Below are 26,530 nucleotides of genomic sequence, written 5' to 3'. Positions count from 1 at the left end.
TAGGATATCTGAGCTACAGGAGGGGGCGGGAATAGTGGTGTACAATCTTTATTGGCTATAACACTTGGATTATCATTACAACTGACTCCCTGGTTCCAGGCAAACAGCTCTAATCAAATAGCTCCTCCTCCGATTGACTGCCTTCCTTTGTGTTAATCTTGTACCATTTTGGAATCACTCTGCAGGATTCTTCCACGCTATTAGTATTCTTTCATTACTGCTATAAAATTTGCCTATACACTACATACTGCTTTTATTTATTATCCTGATCGGATGTTAGAAAGATAATATGAGCACTTAATACTGCCAGAAAGTCACATCTATTTAACCATTAGTGCACCAATTTTCACATATTCTTTTGTAGATTTGCGATTTAGAATGTGAATTGTTTTGGGGTTTTCTTTGGCTATTTTTTTACATTTTATTATTTTTGAACAGTCTTGATAAAGCGCATATGTGGAACTGTCTGCTATGGATATGTATTCATTATCGTCCAACAAAAGGAAGACTTCATTTAGATTCACTGGATAGATGAATACATACACTCTCTAAAGATTATATCTGATTACACTGGGAGACAGATTACATCTAGAGGCTATCCTGTGCACACAAAAAGCAAGATGCTATGCACAAAATAGTGCAAAGCTATGCTTGTCCTCTAACCATTCTGTTATGTGGCGTTTTAGGCTCTGAGTGAATTTTCCAGATTCATAACATTATATAGGTACAATTCACATTGCACTAATATAGGCATAGAAATCAAGCCCTTATTTAGACATAGCCCATGCACACCAAATACAGGCATGGCTACTTCCACCCATACCAAACGTCACAACAATTTCTTGGAAAATCGGCTTAAGCAGTTTGGGAACTTCCCCTTGCTTGAATATTGCTTTGTCATGTACTTTGCAAAGAACGACTATTTCCTGTGGGGTTCTTTCCTGACGTTATTATGCCTGACTTTACGTCAAACTATGGCATTCTTAGACACCTTCAAGGTATAAATATACCTTCACTTGCTCTACCAAGAGACGGGGTTCGGACAGTTCGACTATCTACTTGCCCGACGCAGCTCGCTACAGCAAGTGCCGAAGGAAGCCGACCCTCCAGCTGACGCACTGATCAAGAGGCTGCCTTTCTCTCGCCGAGAATCCAGCTCCAGTGTTTCCAAGCTCCCCTTGCAGGGTGTTGGGAAATCAAGTCCCATGACAGAGAAATCTTGAATAGATTATTGGCAAAGAAAACTAAACCTATGCTACACAATACTTACTTCTTCACGCGTACTAGACTTAGGTTAGGTACATTGGGGTAGGCGAATTTTAGAAAACACCAGTTGAGTATTTTTAGTCATTGTTATTTATGTATGTATTTTTATATGGCTTAGAAACCATACAATGCTCTTACAGTATTGTTTTATAATATTGTTCTCGCTGTACGCATTATACTTTGCAGTCTGCATTACGATTGTAGCAGTTCACTTTTCTTGCTTGAGAAAGAAGACTGGTCAATAAACCTTTTATTGAAAACGCTGTCTCTATTTCTCTGCAGCTCTGTAAAAACGAAGCATGCACAATTGACTGATTAAATACTTATCTATTGTTTCCGCAATGCTAGAGATATATTTCTTATTCTTGGGAAACAAAGTTGTCATGTTTATGCGGTTGTCAGAAACTAATCCCTTCTTGTGAATTCGAGAAAGTTTCTAGGGACCTCTGAGCTAGCTGGCACTCACTATTAAGTTTAATATATTCGATAACGACCTAGTCGACCTCAGTCCTACGTCTAATCTATAGGATATGTTATTCCAATGCGCAGAGCCTATTGGGAATATAGGAACTACACTACAATTCTTAATGCTCTCTATAAAGAAAGTTCTAGCAAAGAGCTACAGGAAGTTTCCAAGCCGGTCTCAACTTCTATTCTAGACATCTTTGAGGTAGTTGAGAGGGCATCCCTGATTTTCATATGGAAGTTTGGCTAGATGTTTCTGATTTCAATTTAGGAGAAGAGATGTCTGTTTGTGATTTTTAATTCTTATCTAGCAGGCAGTTTTAGATGTCTATTTGAGAAAGACCTCTTGTGGATCATACTAAAAATCGGCAGTGGGCTTGGAGCCCATCGATTGGCTACCATTGGTTTGATTAATGGTCTCTCATTTGCTTTTTTCTGATTCAATGGCTAGCCTTCTTCTACTCGAGCACAGCCTCTTTACTATCCTTTTGACTGGCTGAATTGTATCCCACCACTACTCACATTTAGAGGATTTATTTGTTTCTTTTTCAGTAAAAACTCCAGGAGAGTGCTGTGTTTTCTTGTTGTCGCTCTTGTGTGCTGCTCCCAACCCCCTTCAAATAAAAGCCCATGTTGCTTCCCCATCACACACTCCCAAACATCTGCTCCTGTTGCTCTGACTACTCATAGCTCTTTAAAGGAAATCTTTCAATGTTAACTTATTTGGCGACCCAGAATCTGCCATTTGTTGCCAGGCTATTCTGCATTCCACGAAGCACTTTTGCGCCCCTCCGTTACTTCCTCACACCCCACCCGCTCCTCCTTTGCTTCCTCCTCCTTCCTCCAAATTAATGTATTCAGTTACATTTTATTACCTTCTGTTAGTATTAACCATAACAATAAATATTATTGCATTATATTCAAATGAATAATAAAAGGACTAAATAGTATTATTCTGATACTAGTCCTCAATTACTTTGAATAAAATTTGATTTTAACCAATTGCAAGAGTGCTAACCCTAGGCCTGAATTAAACAAAGGAGTAATATTTTTAATTGTTTACAATTAATGTAGCGATTTTTTAACCTTAGTGCTAAATTATCATTACATTAAAAGTTGTTAAATAGCATCACAAAGTAAAAGAAGATGGAGTAAAGTTATAGTCTAAGAAGTTGAGGGGGAAGTCCATGCCAGATTAAGTGAAGGGACGAAGCAAAGGTTGGACAATCGTCCAACACCAGATTCAAGAAAACCCTAGGCCAAACTATAAACCCAATATTATCTGTCCGCCACCACAAATCGAAGATACACCCTACATGCTAGAAGAATCGCAACATGAAAATATGCATCGTGAATACTCAGAGACCATCAAATTATCCCTGCAAAATGCAGTCAAGGAATGGAAATGTCTGGGTTCACTTTATGCATAGACGAATGTAACATGGGCAATGCCATCCATCAGCAGGAGAAAAGACAGCACAGGGTCTTTTGGCAACTTGAAAATTGCTCTGGAAAATCATTTCACTTCTTCCCATTGGTTGATTGCCAAACAAACACGGTCTAGTCTGCTATCATGTTTCGGTTGCTCTACAGGAAAGCCCTTCTGCTGTATCCTACCTCATGTCTGACGAATCCAAAATGATGTGGCCAATCTCATTTTTGTATTCACAATCAAGCCTCCATTACTCAGCATCTATGCAACATTCTCTGGCTCCCAATTACCAAGCACTCCATTTTTAAGTCGTCTTTCTTCAGAAGGCACCAATATGCAAAATCATCTCCTTCCTCTCAGATTTTCTTACTCGGGGATTTCTGGCACAAACAATCCGTTTTGACTTCCTAAGACTTGTAAATCTTGTGTTGGAGGACACTCCTTTTCCTGGCCACAAAACACTAGAACCACCTTTCTCAGGCCTTGCTCTAGCAATCTAACTATTCATACTTTCGGAAATAACTGAAGTCAACAGTGCACACAATAAATACCATTAGAATTACGTTGAATCTGGGGGTGGGTGGTGTGTGTGTGTGTGTGTGTGTGTGTTGTATTCATCTTACATTTTGTTGATTTTTTTAACAGCTGCGTTTTGCCCGCAGAATACTTTTTAACTATTGGCTTTTACATCCAAATGATCTCAAATACTAATTACATGTGCCAGCAACTTTCAGATTCCTCATCGACTGTCCGGCGGATGGACAGTTCCAATGCTACCCATAGTGAAGTCACAGAAAGAGAACTGAAGCACAGAGGGTCACTAACAAGAGGGAAGACTAGAGGTCTAGCAGTGACTGACCATCACAGCAAGAATTTCTCACACAGTCCCATATATAATATGCAATTCATCAAACGGGGGTGGGTGGGACGCACACACATAGCAGAGAAGTTACTTACGCCGCTTCGGGGGCAGCATATGTCCAGGCACTGAGCTACAGAGGGCACGTGGCAGTCGCAGCACTCCGCACAGGTGAAACAGCAGTCGCACAGGCCCAGATGTCCAGCTTTATCCCAAGTACAGCAGTCGGTGCACAATCCCTGTGACTGCAGAGAACACAAAGCATTTCATACTCCAAGCTGCAGCGATCCGAACAAAATCAAAAGCTTTATTTGGCATATTGCATCAGCAGATGTATTATTTGTTCTAAAGGACTGTTGTAAATAGGTTAGGTAGGTAGCAGGACACGTCTTCAGGTTATTAAGATAGATTTATTAAGATAGTACAAGATAGCACATCAACGGTCAAGGCTGGAATCCTCACATACTAGATAGAACACTCTTAGGTACTATGGGAGATTACTAAGATAGGAACACTAAAAAAGGACTACTGACACCAAGTAGCCATATTGAATGAAGTATAAATATACAACAAGGACCAAGCGTGGACTGTACTTTGAAATGGGCAGGCATACAAACTAGGCCTAGGGAGGGAAGGACAAATCAAGACTGCATGTGGTATCTACGGGTGTCGGAGGAAGGGAACAAAGCTTACACATGAGTCCCTGATTTGTTAGGAGAGTTATGTCCCTAAGTTTTTGGGGAAGGGGGTGATGTTTGCAGTCATATGGACATGATGTGGATTTCAAAACACATGCCAAGAGTGTGAGGTGCTTCGTGCATGAGCTCTAGATGTATGGACAGAATGCATTAGGAGTCTAGAAGAACTGGATAGATTGAAAAGGGAAGACAGTGTACATAGCTGCCAAGGTTTCAGATTGCTGCGTGTGCCATTTTCACAACTTTAGAGTAATTATGAGTTACATTTAACGAGTATGAGTGACACTTTCTTGCGAGCAAAAATCAAACAATGAAGACGAGGGAAACATATACATATCAGAAATTACCCCCACTTGAGCAACGAGAAACTCTAAGAAGATCTTAATACTGTGGCAAAGCACTAAAAGTGGAAGGCTACTAACCAGTGTTCTTGTAACCTGATCATACCTTTAAACAAATGTGTAACCATGACATAGCCTGGCAGACAGTGACCGCAAACAATGCAGAGGAGCTGTAACTTTACTTACAGTACAGGCTGGGTTATGCCACACCGTACTCCTCTAAAGGTAGTTTGTAGTTTAAATTAGATTCGATGAATGACACTTTTCAGCGAGCGCCATGGTGGAAGGTATGGGCCAGCCGCAACGTCCCCCGGACAGCGCCGTGGTCCACGGGACTCAACTCACACTGCGTTCATGGCTCCAGGCACTGGAGGGAGTGTTGGGCTGCCAGGGGGGATTAGCATTGGTAAAGACAATTTGTGTTATGGGTGAGAGCTATTGGCTGTGCCACTGCTTGTTTGTCATTGTTTGTGCTATTTTGAGTTCTTTGTTGTTAGAGGGCACTGCCTAATACCCTCTCTATTCGATTCTGCATTTTTAACTCTTCAATCACTTCAATTACTTTGTTTAGGAAGATGGAGTATGTTATTCTTTTTCATTTTTGGTTCTGCTTTACACGCAGTAGAGCCCTGTAGCTTTTCTTTACGTGTGGACACAAAACATTCTGGGAAGAGGATATTAGAGCTGTTCCTGCAATCAATGAAGACCATGCTTGTGTATCCATCGCCCTCAAATGCTGATAGATGTTACCAGACTCGTTCAGACGTTGCACTCTGGTGGCAGTGGACTGTAAATTCTTTTAGTTCACTTTCTGTTATTTAGCTGCTAGGCTCTGTCGCCGATTGCCATGTCCCTGGGGGCCAGGCTGCCATGCTGAGGCATCAGACCACCACTCTGGTGGTGGCTGCAAGTCTGCTGGAGGTCGGTCTCAAGTGATCATTACGCCTCTGGGTCCCATCTGGGCCACGAGGCACAACGCATTGGGAGCTGCAGCAGCGGCAGGCTCCCGGCTGCGATGGCTTTTAAAGTTAACCTATGCCGCGCCCACACGCGGCCTATAGGTGTTGGTCTCACAGTGTGTCCTGGCAGGCTGTATCAGAAGGATTGATTGGGCAATGACTTGCAGGTGTCCTGAGTGAATCAGATGTGCTGCGCCGGGCTGTCGGGTGATTGTTTTGCATTGTAGCCAGCCAAAGAAGCTGCGACAGCCCCCAAGCCTGCCCCAAGCAGCGTGCAGAAGCGCTGCTGCCAGCAAACAGCTTTACTCTGTCTGTGTGGTGTAATTAGCAGGGCTCAGCTCCAGCTTGCTGAGGAGGTGCTATAAATGCGTGGCAACCACGCTGAAATGTGGGAGTCGAACGTCTGATGCGTGGTACTTGGCAGGGCTGAGTGAAAGAAGTGTATCACGTGGACAGATGGTGCGAAGACCTCATTTAAATGACAACATTAGGTGTTGTGGGACACATACATGTCGGTGTGAAAGGTGGCCTACAATGGTGGGGAGCACACAGTGTTGTATAAATACCCCTCACACACCAACAGGCCCGTTGGTGTCATGCTTCATCATCGGGGTCTTCGCACCCCTCTACGGGATGCGGCGTGCTACGACTCACGACTACATAGGAGCACTGAAAGTGGACTATGTGTTGATGTGTGTGAAGGGAATAAATGTGAGTGGTGAGGTGAAAGACAGTGATGGTTAAAAGATACCTGGCTCGTAGGAGAAAAAGTAATAAAAAATTTTTTATTAAGCCCTCGGCTGGTATCATTAAAAAAGTGCAGGGTGAGGTTGCTGATGCTAGTTAGGGTACATCAACCTCTAAAGTGCGTCGACATGTTTCGGAGTGACGAAGACTCCTTCTTCAGGACGAGGATATGCACTATTATCCCCACCTTACTCACATGAACATGTAGATGTCAAAGTGTGCTCTACAAAATTGATAAAAAGGTGAAATGTACCTATTCGTGTTATATTAAATGTAGTCTGTTGCGCCCAATTGGCGTTGATAACACAGAACCTGTGAAAGAACGAAAACATGAAATAAAACATCACATTATGATATTGAGAAAAACCTTTGTAAATACACAGGAGGGTGATGAGGAACCAAAAATTAGGTCCAAAAACCCTGTAAAAGAAAAAGAGACATAGACATACATATAGACTAGGACACACATAGATTTGATATAGTCGCCATATGATTCCCTAGGATGGAATAGGGGGAGAAAACACATTCTTTAGCATATATACAGTGCTTACTTCTGAACAAAGGCTACATGGCCTCATGAGCCAAGGCGTGATATTGGGGGTTCTTTTATCTTCTTGCTCAATGTGGCAACCTATAAGATGTCAAAGAAACAGCATGGTTTTAGAATCTATAGCGCTGTTTTTGAGAAATCAGGTGCCTCTCTACTCCTCGATCTAACTCACGGTTACTGCCAAGTCTGGTAGGCTGTCTTCCCCTCAACGCGGCTCCGACGGTATGTCGAGTCGTATTGAACGAGTGCCTTATATAGTGGTGGTAGTTGCCTTAATTGGTGCCTAATAGGGAGTGGAACATGCCCAAACAAGGACCTAATCCTTAAGATTCAGGTCCGGTACTGCGCGTAAGGAGGGAGTGTTAGATTCATCCGCGCATGCGCAGGAAGGTGGCGTCTTGGGTCGCTATCCCAATGCACAGTGGGCATGCGCGAGTAACGCTGGTTTCTTGCACATGCGCGGAACACAGAAGTATTCCGCAATCGGAACTGAATATGGGCATTTTACCAAATGTAGAGTGTTCAGGTGGTGTCTGCAGCTCGCTACAAGTAAAACGAGGAATATCTAACAAAGTTGTGCAGTTATGGTAATTCAGGATATGCCATGAAAATATGCACAAGACATCTTGATGAAAATAAGTGATTTTTCGATACTCAGTATTATTAAAGGGACAGCGTTATGGCAATTTAGGATATGCATTGAGGTATGCACAAGGCATCTTAATAAAAATAAGTGATTTTCCGATATTCAGTATTATTCAAGGGACAACGTTCCTGAGTAGTTTACTGCTGACTATCGGGCCACTTAAGGTTTTCTGCAGTCAATACCTAGGATCTAGATACTCTAAGGATAGAACACATATAATGTCACTTAGAAGTGTGCATGAAAAGTACAGCTCCAAGGAATGGAGTCATTTAGTCCGGTGGTGTCTGTGCCCAGACGAAACACCCACCTCTGCTCCTTCTCAAACAAACCAGTATCAGATGGAAGTTGCTCAATCACAGTCCAGTGTAATTCATTTACACAATGCTGTTGCTCCAGAAAATGTGCTGCCATCTTTGTAGTTGATTTTTTGCATCTTATATTGCTTTTGTGTTCATTTATCCTAGTCTTTACAGCTCGTGTGGTCATGCCCACGTACTCTTTCCTGCATGGGCACGTGATAAGGTAGACCACGTTCCTGCTGTTGCAGTTAGTAAAGGCTTGTTGTTCCCATTTAGTGCCATTTTGAAATGTAAGGATCAAACTCTTCCTAGTCAGATGGCAACTGTTGCAGTTCCCACATGGGTGGTGTCCATGTAGCCCCTGTAGTCTAGTTTGTTGAATCACAGTGGTGGGGGGTCTTGTGTGCACAAGGATGTCTTTTAGATTTTTTCCTCTCCTGTGGGCAAAGAGAAGTATCTCTAAATCAAGAGTGCCACCCGTCAGGATCCGCCAGTGTTTATTCACCATTTTAGAGACCTGGTTTGAAATAGAACTATATGTTGTAACACAGACTGTTCTGTTGGCTGTGTTTTCTTTAGGGGCTCTGTCTTCCAGAAGGGCTTCACGGTTGTTATTTCGGGCCCTTTTCATTGCATTCTTTAGGATTCCGTTCGGATATAGCCTTTGTCTTAATTTTTCACTCAGGTCTTGGGCTTGGGATTTGTACTTGGATACGTCGCTACAATTGCGGCGTAGACGTAGGAACTGCCCGTATGGTAAATTTTCTCTTAGGTGCCGTGGGTGGAAGCTGTCGAACCTGAGAAGACAGTTCCTCGCCGTGGGTTTGAAATGGGTCTCGGTTTTCAGAAACCCTGCCTCATGATAGATGTTCAAATCCAGAAACACCATTGATTCATTAGACATTTGATGAGTGAATTTTAGAAAAGCTTTTTGTGTATTTAGCCAGGTCATGAATGCTGCAATAGATGGACTGTCTCCGTCCCAAATGACAAAGACGTCATCGATGTAGCGTCGCCATGTGTGAATTCTCCCCCGGAAGGGATTGCTGGGATGGAGGATCTTGGTAGACTCCAGATGGTGTACGTACAGCCCCGCCAGACTCGCGCGAAGGTACTACCCATGCTGGTTACGTGACATTGCAGATATAGGGTGCCCTCATATTCAAAGAAGTTCTTGGTTAATGCTATGGAAATACATTCCATAACAACTCCTCGTGGGGTTTGGTATTTCCATCTGTTAGAGTGGAGCACTTCTTCGATGATTTGGAGGGTTTCATCATGTGGAAGGCGGGTGTAGAGGCTCTATCCTGCAGAAACATGTCAACCTCGATTACATCTAAGTAGTTATTTGTTATACTACTTTGTACTGTTTTTTAAACTTGGGTGTGGGTAGGATCCTATTAAAATTTATTTTCCACTCCTGCAACCCAATATTAATCCATTCACTTCTTAGTTGCACATAGCACTTTCATTATTTGCACTGCTATTTTTTCATTACCCCCTGATACCACATTTCTATCAACATATCCCTGCATCCTTCTACACAATTAGGCTACAATCTACCTAATCCACAGTGGACATGCTTCCACTTCCTTCGGGTGAAGGATCCCAAATGATGTAGGGCGGTACAGGTTGGGTATCTGATGGGAACACAATTTTTCACCTGAATACTTCGGATTCATAGATTGTATCCCAACACATATACACAGATTCTTAGATAGCTTTAGTTGCCTTTTGACCCATTGCTATTTGTTTTTTCTTCTTTTTTTTTTTCTTAGGTGAAATTGAGCCCCTTCTTGTTCCTGCCTCTGCGGGGTCCTGGGCCCCATGATAAAAAAGGCTGATGGTTTTGAGGTGTGGCGGTTTGGTCTGGCCCCCATTGTGGGTACATCGGTCCCATTGGTGGTGGGCCGTATTGATACTGAGGAAATTAATATTGGCCTTGGTAGGGATTGAATTGTGGTGGCCCTTGGTAACCTCTCCAGCCTCTTTGGCGTGGGAATTGGGTTCTTTGCTGACGATAGCCTCCTCTTTGTTGTTTTCTCTGTTGGAAACCACCTGAGTTAGTGCTGGTGGAGCTACCATCAGAGCTTACACTGTCGTTATCACTTGTGTTCCCATTGGCCACATAATCAGCTTTCGTGTAGGGATGAGCCCTCTCTGCCGTGAAACGGTCTTTGTCATTCTTTAGTTTATTAAACTTGCTTTGTTTCAATGTGACCTCAAAGTCAGTAATTTGCTGATTTAGTTCTTCTAACCCCTTCTTCAGGGCTGCCGGTGAGATAAATGATTTTAATTGTACTTCAAGTTTTTGAATCTCTACCTTTAGTACCTTTAGTTCCAGGGATTTTCTCGTGGCTGTCTGTACACTTAGCACCAGCCAGTCTCTGGTACAGTGCCAGGATATCAAGGACCAGGTTTTTTTAAACACAAGATCGTCTTGAAAAATGAAAGGTTCATTTTTTACTAATAAGCCCTGAGCGGCTATCTTGTTCCTAAGGTATTCCCTCATTAGGAGACCATGTAAAGCACATAATGTGACGTTTTATTTCATGTTTTTGTTCTTTCACAGGTTCTGTGTTATCAACGCTAATTGGGCGCAACAGACTACATTTAATATAACACAAATAGGTACATTTCACCTTTTTATCAATTTTGTAGAGCACACTTTGACATCTACATGTTCATGTGAGTAAGGTGAGGATAATAGTGCATATCCTCGTCCTGAAGAAGAAGTCTTCGTCACTCCGAAACATGTCGACGCACTTTAGAGGTTGATGTACCCTAACTAGCATCAGCAACCTCACCCTGCACTTTTTTAATGATACCAGCCGAGGGCTTAATAAAAACATTTTTATTACTTTTTCTCCTACGAGCCAGGTATCTTTTAACCATCACTGTCTTTCACCTCACCACTCACATTTATTCCCTTCACACACATGAACACATAGTCCACTTTCAGTGCTCCTACATAGTCGTGAGTCGTAGCACGCCGCGTCCCGTAGAGGGGTGCGAAGACCCCGATGATGAAGCATGACACCAAGGGGCCTGTTGGTGTGTGAGGGGTATTTATACAACACTGTGTGCTCCCCACCATTGTAGGGATCATCACCACTGCCAGAGTGGATTCCTTTTTGTTTAATAAGATTACTGGGGGAGACAGAATCCACTTCCTCCTCTCCCTCCCTCTTCTTGTTATTTTCTTGGTGTGAAAGGTGGGGCACATAGAAAGACAATGCAAGGATTTGGGGGAACCTGGCCACACACACAGTGTGCGGAGCTTGCAGCACAAACGCAGGTCTGCCCATTCTCATTATTCTGTTGAGGATCGGACGCCACCACCCTGCTCGAGCCCCAGCACCCCAGAAAAGATTTTCCTACGTCCCACTCCTCTCTTACCAGGAGGCACCGCCGGAAGAGTATGAGGAGGAGCATGGCCAGCAGGTAGGCAGCAACTGCGATCAGCACAATGGCAGGAACTGGCAGCTGCAGAGCAGCCTGTGCCTGCACTGGCACTTCGGCTGGTGGGAAGGTCAAAGGCTGTAAGAGAGAAGCAGAGATGGTGAGTCAGTGATCTGTATCATCTCATACAATGCTGGCAGTGACTGACCGGAGTGTGCCCAACCTTGCACAATCCGACCTAAGTGCTCATCCAGCTCAGTCATTTCGGAACTACCCCACCTCCTCTCCACACATACAACATATCCACGCTCCACATATGCCAGAGGCCGGGAGCCCCATTCCTTACAAATTAAGCCCTTAGGCCCATCTACACAATACACATTTGATGTAGATAAGGATTACCAGACACCACAGCGAACCCATTTCCTACAAATAAAGACCACAGGTTCATACTGTATTCTGGCTAGTTTCAAATAACGACCTACAGATCTATGAGCATGGATGCCAGGCCCACGTCTACTTACAGAGGGCTCCACATCCATCCATCCATCCATCCCTCCTGTGCATTATTTGCAGATAAGGACCACACGTTGCCTCTGGTCGGTACATTTGCCTGCCAGGCTACAAAAGGGAGTTCAGTTGATCCCCAACACGTCCTTGCCCCCGGTCTCCGTTTATGCCCGGTCCCTGTACCAGGTGATTCCAAACTGTCTTTTCGATTCTGCCTGCATCTTTATTGTGCTCCTCATGGGCTCAGGTCCCTGGATTTACCATCCTTACCATGAACAAAAACCCCACTGTGTTACTCCAGAGACATCTTTGGTACGTTCCCTCTCGTGACTCAGTCATTGAAAGGCAATGAAAGACACCATTAATGAAACATAGCAGACCTCAATGTGAGAAGTTAGCCTGGCATATGATGACCACTATTCTAGTGGGCACCTTGCACCAGTCCAAATGACTCTTATTGATGGTGGTTGTAAAGTCAACCTTATCCTAGTGGTAGCATGGACCAGCAGTCTTAGGCTAAGACTTCAGAGAGCTGTTTTACCAATTATAATCCCTCGAATACCAAAGGAAAGGACACCACACAAGGTATATATCAAATATATATGTATGTCATTGGCACTGCTTGGGGGCACTTTGAAACAGCGCACCTGACATCAGAGGAGGCTCCGGATTGTTGTCGCCCTCCCCTGCCGCCGAGTGTCCACGGCCGCCGAGTGGGGAGGAGCGCTGCACCAGGACTACACTTCCCAGCGGCCCAGCACTACCAGGACCGGGACGCCGCCTCCTGACCCGTGCAGCTTCCGCCCGGAGGTGCATAAACACCAGGAGCACCTCCGGTGGAGCGGGGGTCATTGGCACTGCTTGGGGGCACTTTGAAACAGCGTACCTGACATCAGAGGAGGCTCCGGATTGCTGTCGCCCTCCCCTGCCGCCGAGTGTCCACGGCCGCCGAGTGGGGAGGAGCGCTGCACCAGGACTACACTTCCCAGCGGCCCAGCACTACCGGGACCGGGACGCCGCCTCCTGACCCGTGCAGCTTCCGCCCGGAGGTGCATAAACACCAGGAGCACCTCCGGTGGAGCGGGGGTCATTGGCACTGCTTGGGGGCACTTTGAAACAGCGTACCTGACATCAGAGGAGGCTCCGGATTGTTGTCGCCCTCCCCTGCCGCCGAGTGTCCACGGCCGCCGAGTGGGGAGGAGCGCTGCACCAGGACTACACTTCCCAGCGGCCCAGCACTACCGGGACTGGGACGCCGCCTCCTGACCCGTGCAGCTTCCGCCCGGAGGTGCATAAACACCAGGAGCACCTCCGGTGGAGCGGGGGTCATTGGCACTGCTTGGGGGCACTTTGAAACAGCGTACCTGACATCAGAGGAGGCTCCGGATTGTTGTCGCCCTCCCCTGCCGCCGAGTGTCCACGGCCGCCGAGTGGGGAGGAGCGCTGCACCAGGACTACACTTCCCAGCGGCCCAGCACTACCGGGACAGGGACGCCGCCTCCTGACCCGTGCAGCTTCCGCCCGGAGGTGCATAAACACCAGGAGCACCTCCCGCGTCGCGGGACGCGCGCGGGCGGAGCCCGGGCCGAGGGCGGGCCGTCTGTGGCCGTCCGGGGACGACGAGGGACGGGACGGGCCACCCCCCTTACGCCCAGGACCCAGGACATAAGATCAAAATGGATAAGAGAAAGTTACCCTCCCCTACTGTTGGTGGGACACCTAAGGTTAAGGCACCCAGGAAATCTAACAGCATTCTTTCCTTTCTTACATCGGAGGTGGGGAAATTGACTACTGAAATTGCCAGAACTGAACGCAAACTGGGATTAGAACCATCGCTGTCTAGTAAGGAGGGCATAAGTCAACCGCTAATTGGTATTACAACTATCCCTCTTGAACCAAGGATTGTTATTGCCCCGCCAAAGGAGACAACAATACCCCCCACCCTTGCCACTGCTGAGTCCAATGGGGTGTCCCCCAAACTTTCTAGTACAGCCGGAGTAAACAGAGTCACACGTTCAAAGCAAACGAAAAGACAGTACAAGAAAAAGAACACGAATAAACCCAAGGGAGGAAAGGGCACAATGGGCTCACTGGAAAATGCTTTTAGAGACATGGTGGAAAAAGTAATTACCGAAAAGATAGAGTCCACACTAACTAAAATAGCTTCAGACATCATTGACGTTTTACACCAGTGTGTTGATGGTATCTTAAGGAAATGTGAGCGCCTAAATGTATGCCTAAAAACTGCTGAACCTGCTACTTTTGTCTTCAAAGGGAATACACCGGTGGTATCAGGTCCTTTATGTACTCAACCAACTAGTGGTTGCAAAAGACCTAGGGAAGAATCCCCTGTAGCTAAGAGTGCGGTAGGCATCTTGTCCTCTGGCCCAGCAACCACCTTGGCAGATGCCCCCAGACCAACAGGAGAGATTAATAGGTCTTCTAAACCTGTGACCCCAGGAAAACAGAAGTCATCCAACTCGCCCAAACCTGTACGCCAACCCATAATTAATTTAACCCCCGAGGCCGCGCCTTTTGTAGCCATTCTGGTAAATGTTCCCCCACTTAAGCCAGGAGAGTATGAACAATCGTCTCAACTGCTAGCCAGGGCCAAGTCTTGGGCAAACACGACTTGTTCGGGAGATAACGATATTTCTGGTGCGATTCTTTCTGCCCGGCGGGTGGGCTGGATAGGGCGAACAACTAAATCAACAGAGGGTGACTGTGTGATAATAAATTTCAATAATCCCGGGGAGGCTCGCAGATTATTATAGGACGCCTCGCCCCTAGAGGGTTTAGATGCTGGGCCCCGTGCTGTACCCTTGGGCTTTTTCTATCCTACCATTAAATCCCATTTAAATTCGAACAAGGGTCATGCCCAAGGCAAGGGTTATGATAGGACACCTACCCTGCCTATTCAACCCGCCTACACTCGCCAGGAACCTGATTATAGCTGGACTATGATTAATAGGACGACTAACCTCAATCTTGGCTCACACACACCAATGTCCTCATACAGACCCATACCCTTGTACAATAGATTTATGCCTCTGGTTCGGGCGGCTGAGCACAATTGACGCCCAGCTAACAACGATCCTTTGCCCACACTACCTATAGCGGACAATCCCGTTTCAGGAAAACTTAGTAGAAGGCCTAAAATCATAAGTTGGAATATAGCCGGCCATCGATCAAAAAGGGAGGATAGTGCATGGCTGAATCTTCTAAACCAATATGATATCATAGCCTTGCAAGAAACCTGGGACGGTAATAGTAACTTCTGGGTTCCTGGGTACACATCCTACTTTGTCCCAGCTACTGGATCACTCAGTGGCAGGGACAAAGGGGGCCTTATGATCCTGATCACTGTTCATCTGGCGGGATCCGCCAAACAAATAACCACCGGCTCCCCCAATTTTTTATGTTTAGAAATTAGCTTAGCTAATGGCTCCAAATTCATGCTCATTAATTTTTATAATTCCGTATTAGACGGAGATTCTACTGAGCATCTCTGCTCTTTACAGCTTTTTCTGATCAATTACAAAGAACGCCAAACTACTTTTACGCATACTATAATCATGGGAGATTTTAATACTCATCTCTGTGGGCTTTCCTGTCATATTGAAGATACTGACTGTCCCACTTCAGCCCACTACCAACATTTTGAACACAGCCCTAAAGGTTATGCCTTAGAAAATCTTTTATCTAGTGTTGATCTTTATGAACCTGGGTTTAATGACAATAGCGATCGCGTTATGACATACAGCGCAAGAAACTCTGAATCCATAATAGATTATATTTTTGTTTCCCCTGGTTTATTAAGTATGGTTTTCTTTTATAATGCAGTTGTGGCTGCGTTTAGTGATCATAACCCAGTCATCCTTGAGCTCGCTAACTCTGTTGGTTTACTCAAGGAGGGAATCAATAAAATGACAGCGCCGGCTGTGCGGTCCACGGACCAAGGTAGAAGGGTGAAGTGGTCCAAAGTAGTTCCTGCAGAGTTTTTTAATAATATAACATGTAAAGCCCGCAAAGAAATCGAAATCTGTCAAGACATTTCAAAACAGGGGGAGGAAGTGATTACCGCCTTTGCCACCATGTGTGCTTTAGTCTCTGAAGAACTAACTGTCAAACCAAGAAAGAACGCACAACCATATAAGGGCTGGTTTGACAGAGCCTGTTCAAAAGCACACAGTTGCCTCCTGGAAGAACTGAAAAAATCACCAAGGGATAGGGGGGAAGTTGCCAGATTAAGAAAAGAATACAATAACACTATTCATGCACGCAAAGTCGCACTAAAAAAGGATGCTTGGACCACTCTAATGGAAAAGGCAACTTTAAGAGACAGTGCTAGCTTCTGGGCCATTATAAATAATCCTCTTTTTTTCCGGTGAGGCAAATGACAACTTGGAGGCCAATATTAGCGAGGAGGACTAGTTAGCGCATTTTAAAATCATCTATGGGAGCGATCACGTATGTGAAACACCCACTCTTCTCACAACTAACTTCCCCAAGTCAACACTCTCCTTCACCGTGGAAGAAGTAGAGAAGGCCATAATTAATACCGTAGGGAAAAAAGCGCCAGGCCCGGATGGCGTCCCAGCTGACATGTACAAGGCCAACACCTCCTTCTGGGCTAATATCTTGACTAATGTTTTTAACGCGGCCACCAATCACAGTTTGCCTGTCTCCTGGTCACACGCCACCATCATACCCATTTTCAAGAAAGGTCAAAGGGGAGACCCGAGGTGTTACCGCCCCATCTCACTCATCGATTCTTCCTTTAAAATTCTGGGGAAAGTGATACTGGCAAGGATTGATGAGTGGGCTGCTAACAACAATATTTTATCTAACGCCCAATATGGGTTTCGAAGGGGAAGAGGGACTGAGGATCAGTGCCTCAACCTACACCTGATCCTAGATAAATACACAGTGGCATCCAGTGGATCAATCTATTTAGGGTTCATGGATTTGTCCACAGCCTTCGACCTTGTGAACAGGTCTAGGCTGTGGGAAATCCTCCTGGACCTGGGGATGGACCATTCTTTGGTTTATTTTCTGGCTGAGGCACACCGGGACCTAGAGGCTTCTATCAGGATGTCACAGGAGGGAACTTGCACTGCTGGTTTCAAGTCCACTAGAGGGGTGCGACAGGGGTGCATCCTCGCCCCAATGTTATTCACACTATATATAAACCATCTTGAATCCACACTAGATCTGGCAACATTAGACGTCCCGCGTTTTGGAGGACTGTCCACCCCGGTCCTCCTTTACGCGGATGACGCCGTGCTTGTGGCACGCACCCCCCTTGGGCTACAAAGATTACTGGCGGCCTTTGACGCTTTTATGACCTCCTTTGATTTAAAAATCAACACAGACAAGTCACACGTTATGTCAGTGGGCGGGAGAAAGAACAAGAACTTGAAGTCCTTTTTTTGTGCCAATACACCAATTTCTAGTGTAAAAACTTTTACTTACTTGGGGGTGGTTTACGACGACAAGGGCACCTGGGTACCCCAAATTACAGTCAAAGTTAATGCCATGAAAAGATCTGCAGCTGCTATCGCCGGTTTTGCGAAACGACTAGGCGGCAAACCCACGGAAGCAATGCTAGCACTTTATAGAGCGAAATCTATCGCAGTAGCAAGGTACGGGGCTTCCATTTGGGGTTACACTAATAACGCAGAAGCGATCCAGGTAGAAGAAAACAGATTTTTACGTATGCTTTTAGGTTTGCCGCAATCCACGGCTACCTTCTCCGTTCATACGGAATTAGGCCAGGGGTATATAAGTGACATTATCAAACAGTCCCCAATTTTGATGTGGTTAAGAACATGGCTGAACTCTAACTTAACCCTGAACCATACAATCATGAGGGACTGCTTACGCTTGGACAATATGAAAAATATCCCGTGGCTTGCATACATTAAAAATACTCTAAGCTCCCTGGGCCGCCCTGATTTATTCTGCAAACCGGAATGTATTGTTAAAGATGACCTGGAATGGTTTAAAGTGACTTTTATTAAATTGAGAGAAACAGAGCGGAGAGCAGCGAACTTGTGAAACCCACTGTGAGGGAGCACTATATTTCTAAGTCCACAATGGCCATTGAACCTTATTTAACGATCGTGTCAATCCTGCTACACCGCTGGTTACTAACCAAACTAAGACTTAACCAGATTCATCTCCTGTTAAATGACTCTAAGGTGTGGGCTAAGCCTGAGGATTTACCCGTCTGCAAATGTGATAGTTATTCTTTGCAGGACACTATACATTTTATGTTTTTTTGCAGTATTTACGCCTTGCCTAGGAAAAAATACATTGTTCCGCTGCTTAAAAACAAGGGGTTTGTCCAAGCCAAACCAGCTCTACTTTATTTTAAAAAGTTAGACTCACCACTAATAATGTTTAGTGTCGCAAACTTCTTGGTAGCTGCTTTTCGCCTAAAAAAACGTACCGGAAACAGACAATATAACATCATTGGCGACAACTTATGGAATCATTGAATAACTGTTGTACCTTTTAAAACCTGTAAATATTTTAATTGTTCAATTTTAATAGTGACATCTATTCAATGTAACTGTATCCCCAGATTATGTATTTATGTCTGTGTGCTTTTTATGATTTGTCATGAATCGAAATAAAGCTGTTTTGATATATGTATGTATTTCTAACACAACCCCTCAGCACTCTTTATGAGGTCAGAGATCGAAGTACATCACAAATTACTCAATTAGCATATGATAAGTTGCACAAATACAGTTCTGCCCTAGGGACCTCACAAACCATATACTAAGTAAGTGGTATAAGAACCACTTCAGAAATAGTGAATAGGCCTAGGGCCTAGGAATTCGCTGGGGCTACACTAAACAACCAAAGGTTAGGAAGTAGGAGACCCACAGGAGAGGCGTGCAGTGTCTAAACACAGTTGCGAGTTACCATTGACTTTTATAATGGAGAACGAAGAAGTTACAAAGTTACTGTTTAAGGACACTTCCGGATGGACTACGGTAAAACCCCTTTAGACTAGGACACTTCGAGAGTCAAGACCCACAGGAGCACGAGAGTACTCGCGTCACCTCACCCAGGGAAGCCGGGTGCATAGGTGTCTTTTCGTGTCGGGTTTCGTCGTCGTTTTATATGGAGATCTGCAAAGATGTGCTGCAGGCGACCAGAGGAAAAGTGTCCGGGTGGATCCAAGGGTGGATCGAAGAAGTGAAGAACCTGAAAGCAGAGGGGACAGAGTCTGGGTCACTAGCCAGTGACCAAGAAGGAACCAGGAAAGAACCAGGCGATGTTGCGATGATTTCAGGTGAAGAGGTGAAGCTTGTGTCTGCAGCTACGAGGACCAGGAGGAGTTGACGACGACCAGAAGCTGGATTCGAGCTGTCCCACGAAGGATCTAGTTGACTGCGGTGTTGGTATCTGGACTGGACCCAACAAGCCTTGGCAAACGCAATCCACGCAGGAAGTGAAGATTGGCTTTGTGTCAGACCAGCCAGGTCTGAGGAGCTTCTCCTTTGCTGGGAAGCTGGAGCAAACCTGGAGCAACCAGGAAAGCAGTTTAGATTCAAAGGTTGGTCTTCAGGGGGCTCACTAGCCAGCGGACTAGCAACAGAGAAGACGCGTTGAGCTGAAATGCAAGAGCGGGCCCCATGCGGCGCTCGTGGAGTGTGGAGGGCTGAACTTCAGTGCAAATGGAGCTCGGGTCTGGGGCTTCTCGTACCCCAATGCACAACTGCGAGGGTGCCTCAGTAGTTGCACTGTTAGCAAAATGCAGGCTGTCCAGGGTGTCCGGTCCCACGTCTCTCGTGTCTGCCACGGGTCTCAGCTTTGCTGTGGATGTGGGTCGGAGTCAGAGAAGTCTGAGAGTCCAGTTCCTGTGTCGCTGAGTCTTCGGGTTCCGGCTGGAGCGTCGACAAAGCAGACCGGCAAGTTACTGGTGGTGCCTGTTTGCACAGGGTGGTCACTCCTTGACCACAAGGGAGATGTCTTCAGTCTTCTCGTCCGAATAGAACGTCGAAGGTCCACGAGTTTCGTATCAGCGTTTCGTTCCAGGATAATCTCAAGTCTGTAGACACAGCTCCTATCTTTATACTGATTTTAGGGGCTGGATTACCTGCTTGGTCCCTTCTGTGGGTGGACTTGGGAAGGGGGTGGTTGCACCTCTTTCCCTTTGTCCAGTTTCGTGCCAGAGCGGGGCTGGAATGCCCCAGCAACTGGTTTGAACCGGGCTATGCATGGAGCACATAGTGTGCCCCAGGCAGTGTCTGGAAAAGCATCTTTCCATTCAATCCCCCCTGCCCCAATGCACTACAGGCTGTCTGGGGAGGTGCTAGCACCTCCCTCGACAGGAAACCTATTGTCCAGGCCTCCCTTGCTGTAGTTTCCCCCAGCAGCAGGAGGTCAGACTTGTGTCTGTGGCAGAAGCACCCATTTTGTGATGCTGGGGCTCTGTTTAACTTTAACCGGGTAAAGCAGGAACATACATGTCTTTTCCCTCTAGAAGGGTGGAATGCTACCCCCATCCCCAGAACTGGTGGGGGTGGGGGGTAGTATTCCAAAGTGTTTGACACCTTACACAACATATTTTGATAAAGCCAAACCAAAGCTAGCATTAACCGCGAGGATTACAATGCACTTAAGAGTATATGGTATGGCTATATCATAGAACAGCTATAAGGAGATGGTTTCGAAAGCTGCAGAGGGGTTTAGCTCATGCTAGGGCACCATCTCACATAAAACCAAGCACTCTGCCTCCAGGATTGTTTAAGGCCTGCCATAGGAGTGACTTATAGGTTACTATGTGTCTATATATAAGGTTAGATATAGATATACTATATCTACGTAAGGGGTGATTACACCACCTTACCCAAGCTGAGTGATCAGCCTGAGGTGTCAGTTTGGATGGCCAGCCAGGGGTGGCACAATACATGCTGCAGCCCCTGGTAGGCCCGGGATGCACCTATGCCCTGAGTACCTATGGTACACTATACAGGGGCTCACAATGATGACCCAGTAACCAATCTGGTATGTACCTAAAGTACATGGAGTCCATTTTATAGGGAAAGCAGATAGTTGGCCTGGGATCCTGCAATTCAGGGCCCCAGGCTAAGTCGAAAACCAGCTAAACACTAGGCAAAAAGTTGGGGTAACCATATAGCCGATATCCACCTTCCTACACTCAATAGGAGCTAAAGTGGCTTCACCCGAACCTAAGGCTAACCAGGATACAGGGTGCAGTGCAAGCAGAGTGCCCAAGCAGGCACATGGAGGCATGCCGTCCGTTACCTCTGTCATGCACACCCCTGACAATATGTGGCTTCCACACTCTATCCTGAGCACAGGAGAGAAGGCTTCTTCTACGCTCTCCTGGATGTGGGAGGCCTGGGTGGCAAGAACACTTTTGGTACCCTGTCCCGATCCGGGAAGAGCAGAACAAGGGCCACTGCTTGTCAATGCAGAATCAGGCGACTTCCTCTGGGTTCTCCTAGCGCCCACCACCCACTCGGGAAGCTTTGTGGGCACATGGACACAATGTGGATAACTTGGGGGCGAATGATCAGCACTGAGGAACGTGGGGCTCGTGCATTGATGTTGGCAGCGGCTTGTCGAACAAGGACACAAAGTGAGGCCTTCAGGCAGTCGGATAGGCAGTGTGGGATTTTAGAGCCCATGGATGGGCTGTGAGGGGACTCGGTGCTCATTCATCTGAAGTGTGAGGATTGTGTGGGATGGGGAAAACCAGTGCAATTAGTTAACGGGCACATCAACATGGTGCTGATATTGCGACGCAAGCGCAGAGTTGAGGACCCATGTTCCTCTCACTGTGCGTGTGAATGGACTGTGAGGCACTTGGGGCAGGTGGACAGACAGTTTGAGGAACGGGCGGAATGGAGAGAGCTGGGGCATGTGTTCAAACAGTTAAAAGAGGTTTGGGTAAATGAATAGACAGTATGAAAAGGTTGGGGGCGTGGACAGAGTGTGAGACGGAATTATGCACAAGGCCAGTGCAGTGTAAGATGTTTTGGTAGCAAAAAGCAGTGAGGTTAGCGTGCCATAAATGAATAAATGGGATGCGAAATTGGGGTACCATATACAGATGTGTTAAGCTATTTAGAAACTGTCTAGACAGCACATTAGGCATTTATCTTGGGCACGCAATTCTCACACAGACTATTGCTCGTATATAACCCACTTGGTTAATTTGTAATATAAAAAGTGCCAGGGCTCTCCTCAGGAGGCAGCGCTAACAGGAGTGCTCCTGATTAGAGCCACAGTACTTATTATTCCGGAGAGGACTTGGCCTAATGGCTAGAGCTGCCGATTTCTGACCTGGGGAACCGGGTTCGAGTCTCGGTGGTGTGGCTCAACATTTTGTGATTATGAGGAAAATCTCTGCCTTTGAGTATGCCATTAATTGGTGTTATAACCTCCGGTGCTGATGATTAGGTGCTGGTGCTGAGCACCAGAAAGCCCGGCTCAAATTAAGCACTACTTTCTCTAAAGAATTCCTCCAGTTAGACGCGAAAAAGTGATTACGTTTTGCTCACACCTCCTTCGGGCCCAAGATTGTGAGGAGCTTGAGGGCACATAAGTAGCGTCACTTTGAAATGCATGCAGTGAAAATGCGATGGGCTTTGCGACCATGGACTGTCAGATGGACGGGGGAGCATATCGAGGTTGGGGCACACGCCCCCAGGCAGTGGCGTAATGCAAAATGATGGGGCGCCCTGCAGAATGTGAAGCGGTGCTCCTTACTCTCCCTGGTGCAGAATGCGGATTCTCAAACTGCCCAAACGCGCTTCAGCAAAAAGTAAATTAGGCACAGTGCATTGGCTCCCGGGAAAAGAGGGAATCGACTTCCAGACACTCTGGCCCACAGAGGAATACATCGAAAGGGCCCTTCTTTGGTCATGGACCTTCTGGGACCTTTCAAGGACTCTAAGATCTCCTGAGACGCTACTGTTAAGGGTGCCTCGAATTCAAAGGACCCGATCGATGGAAAGGTAGAGACTTTTCATACTTCATCCCAAAACTTTGGAATTCTATGCCGGCCGACCTGAGAAACGAAATAAATTAATCCAGTTCAGGAAAATGATTAAGACTTGGCTATATCACCACTAACCCTTCTGCCTAGTATTGATTCGCCGACACGGGCTATGCCTCACTCTGCGCTGGGGAGCCTTTGGGTAGCTACACGCTTTACGAAGCAGCATTGCATAGATATTCCAAAGTACATGCCTAAATGGGCCCAATGAAGAGTTGAGGCGCCCCTGGAGGGTTAGGGTCTTGCACCGTAGGGGCCTGGATTACGCTCAGGCACACACGTGTCATACGTGCCATACTGATGATAACCTACAGACAACACAAAGAAGACGCAAGTCACGGCTGGTCAATAGAGGGCGATGTTGGACAACTAATGGTTACACAGGTGCCAGCATACATTGTGCGAGTATGCCGGAATAAGTCGCTGCAATGGGTTCGGCAATCTGCTGAATGGTGGGAAAATAACAATTGGAATGAATAAAAATCTCGCGAGGGACATACGTGCCTTGATGGGAAATGGGAATGAGGAGACATGGTGACTCCAGGAAAGGATAACACGCTCTGTGTTCAATCAAATGCTCTTTTCCAGGCACAGTCCTAAACAATCATTTGCAAGGCAATAGGTCTCGCATTTACAAGAGTTTGATCTATTGGCATAGTAAATGACAATGCCTTTTATTTATTTGTTGTTTTTAAAACAGATAAATAAAAGGCATTGACATTTAAAATGCATATAGCTTAAACTCTCACAAATGCAAGACCTATTGCATTGCAAATGCGTTTGGCGCCCTTGCTATAATTTTTTTTTTAAGCGTTAGGGGAGAGCTTGTTCTGTCTGCAGCAGCAGGCAGGACAAAGCTATTGGAAACAAGCATTTGCAATGCAATAGGTCTCGCATTAGGAAAGTTTGAGCTATTGGTATTGTAAATTACAAATTTTTTATTCATGTTTTGTTTTTGAAAATATCGAGCTTTGTCATTTCCAATGTTAATAGTTATAACTTTCGCAAATGTGACACCTATAGCATTTGTAATGCAATATGTGTTGCATTTATGTGACTTACATGTATTGATATTACAAATAATGGCTTTTAATTTTTTAAAATAATTAATACTTAACCCCTCCCCTGCTGATGACGGAACCGCTCCGTCATCAGCTACAGTTGGGCTGTGCTGATGACGGAGCGGTTCCGTCATGGCCCAGCCGCCGCGCCTGCGCGGTGCTGATTTCGCGCCTGCGCGGGCGTTCTAATGAGCGGGGCGGGTCATGACGGAACCGCTCCGTCACCAGCATAGCTCAACCGCGGCTGGTGACGGAGCGGTTCTGTCACCAGCATGCGGCCGCCGCGCGGCCGCCCCGCCCCTTTAGCGCTGCGGCGGAATAGCCGCCGCAGCGAAGGGGTTAAATAAAAGTCATTGTCATTTATACAATAGCTTAAACTTTTGTAAATAACTTTTGTGAAAATTATGTTCAGTGTATTTTATTGTGACGAAAATCCAAGAACAGAAGTGAAATATTAACATCTATTTGTTAAATTTGTAATAAAGTTTGAAATATTGAGAGAACATATTTGAACCAGTTGTTGTTTAATGGTTGCACAGATTGATGCTGTGGTGGCGCTGAGTGATGTTGTAATGGCGAACGAGTGATGCTGTGGCGTTCAGTGATGCTGTGGTAGCGCATAGTGATGTTGTGGTACCGTGAGGGGGGTGAGGGGTGTGAGGGTGATGGGGTGAGGGTGGGTGAGGGGGTATGAGGGTGTGTGTGAGGGTGAGCGTGTGTGGGGGTGAGGGTGACGGGGTGTGAGGGTGACGGGGTGTGAGGGCGACGGGGTGTGAGGGCGACGGGGTGTGAGGGCGACGGGGTGTGAGGGTGACGGGGTGTGAGGGTGACGGGGTGTGAGGGGGTGGGTGAGGGTGAGAGGGGGTGTGAGGTGAGGGGTGTGAGTGGGAGGGTGTGAGGTGAGGGGGGTGTGAGGGGGAGGGTGTGAGGGTGAGGGGGTGTGTGAGGGTGAGGGGTGTGGGGGTGTGAGGGTGAGGGGGGTGAGGGTGAGGGGTGGGTGAGGGTGAGGGGGTGGGTGAGGGTAAGGGGGTGGGGTTGTGAGGGTGTGGGGTTGTGAGGGTGAAAGGGTGAGGGGGTGAGGGGAGGGTGAGGGTGATGGGGGTGAGGGTGGGTGAGGGTGGGTGAGGGGGTGTGAGGGTGTGTGTGAGGGTGAGGGGGTGAGGGTGAGGGGGTGACGGGGTGTGAGGGTGACGGGGTGTGAGGGTGACGGGGTGTGAGGGTGACGGGGGTGAGGGTGACGGGGGGTAAGGGTGACGGGGGTGTGAGGGTGACGGGGGTGTGAGGGTGACGGGGGTGTGAGGGTGACGGGGGTGTGAGGGTGACGGGGGTGTGAGGGTGACGGGGGTGTGAGGGTGAGGGGGGTGAGGGGTGTGAGGGTGAGGGGTGTGAGGGTGAGGGGGTGGGGGTGAGGGGGTGGGGGTGGGTAAGGGGGGATGAGGCGGAGGGGATGGGGTTGTGAGGGTGTGAGTTTGTGAGGGTGAAGGGGTGAGGGGGTGAAGGGGTGAGGGGGTGTGAGGGTGAGGGTGTGTGGGGGTGAGGGTGTGTGAGGCTGAAGGTGTGTGAGGGTGAGGGTGTTGGGTGTGAGGGGGTGAGGGTGACGGGGGTGTGAGGGTGACGGGGTGACGGGGGTGTGAGGGTGACGGGGGTGTGAGGGTGACAAGGTGTGCGGATGAAGGGGGTATGGGGTTGACGGGGGTGTGAGGGGGACGGGGGTGTGAGTGTGACGGGGGTGTGAGGGTGAGGGGGTGAGTGTGTGAGGGGGTGAGTGTGTGAGGGGGTGTGTGTGTGTGAGGTGGGGGTGTGAGGGTGAGGGGGTGTGAGGGTGAGGGGGTGTGAGGGTGAGGGGGGTGAGGGGATGTGAGGGTGAGGGGGTGTGAGGGTGAGTGAGTTGGGGTGAGAGGGTTGTGAGGGTGAGGGCACGAGGGTGAGTGAGGGTGTGGGGGTTGAGTGAGGGTGTGGGGGTTGAGTGAGGGTGGGGGGTGAGTGAGGGTGAGGGGGTGTGAGGGCAGAGGGGGTGTGAGGGCGAGGGGATGTGAGGGTGTGTGTGGGAGGGGGGGCGAGTGTGTGTGTGGGTGGGGGTGTGTGAGGGTTAGGGTGGGTGAGGGTGTGTGAGGGTGGGGGTGTGTGAGGGTGGGGGTGAGTGAGGGGGTGTGAGGGTGAGTGAGGTGGTGTGAGGGTGATTGAGGGTGAGTGAGGGTGTGGGGGCGTGAGGGTGAGAGGGTGTGTGAGGGGGTTAGGGGTGTGAGGA

The 26,530-nt window shown here is 47.2% G+C and overlaps 1 protein-coding gene across 1 annotated transcript in view; it reads right to left on the bottom strand.

The window, feature by feature from the left end:
- The window catches only part of LOC147705695 (uncharacterized), a 149,590-nt gene that overhangs the window by 45,371 nt on the left and 77,689 nt on the right, over positions 1 to 26,530 (bottom strand). Inside the window, exons 3-4 of the mRNA XM_086932123.1 lie at positions 11,662 to 11,802; positions 4,121 to 4,267 (exon numbers count right to left, since the gene is read on the bottom strand). Coding sequence (XP_086788249.1) covers positions 4,121 to 4,267; positions 11,662 to 11,802 — 288 coding nt within the window. The remainder of the gene's footprint in view (positions 1 to 4,120; positions 4,268 to 11,661; positions 11,803 to 26,530) is intronic.

This window comes from Lissotriton vulgaris, chromosome 7 (genome assembly GCF_964263255.1).
Source record: "Lissotriton vulgaris chromosome 7, aLisVul1.2, whole genome shotgun sequence".
NCBI lineage: Eukaryota > Metazoa > Chordata > Amphibia > Caudata > Salamandridae > Lissotriton > Lissotriton vulgaris.
Note: the sequence above shows the minus strand (reverse complement) of the source record. Positions and strands in the feature narration are given on the sequence as shown.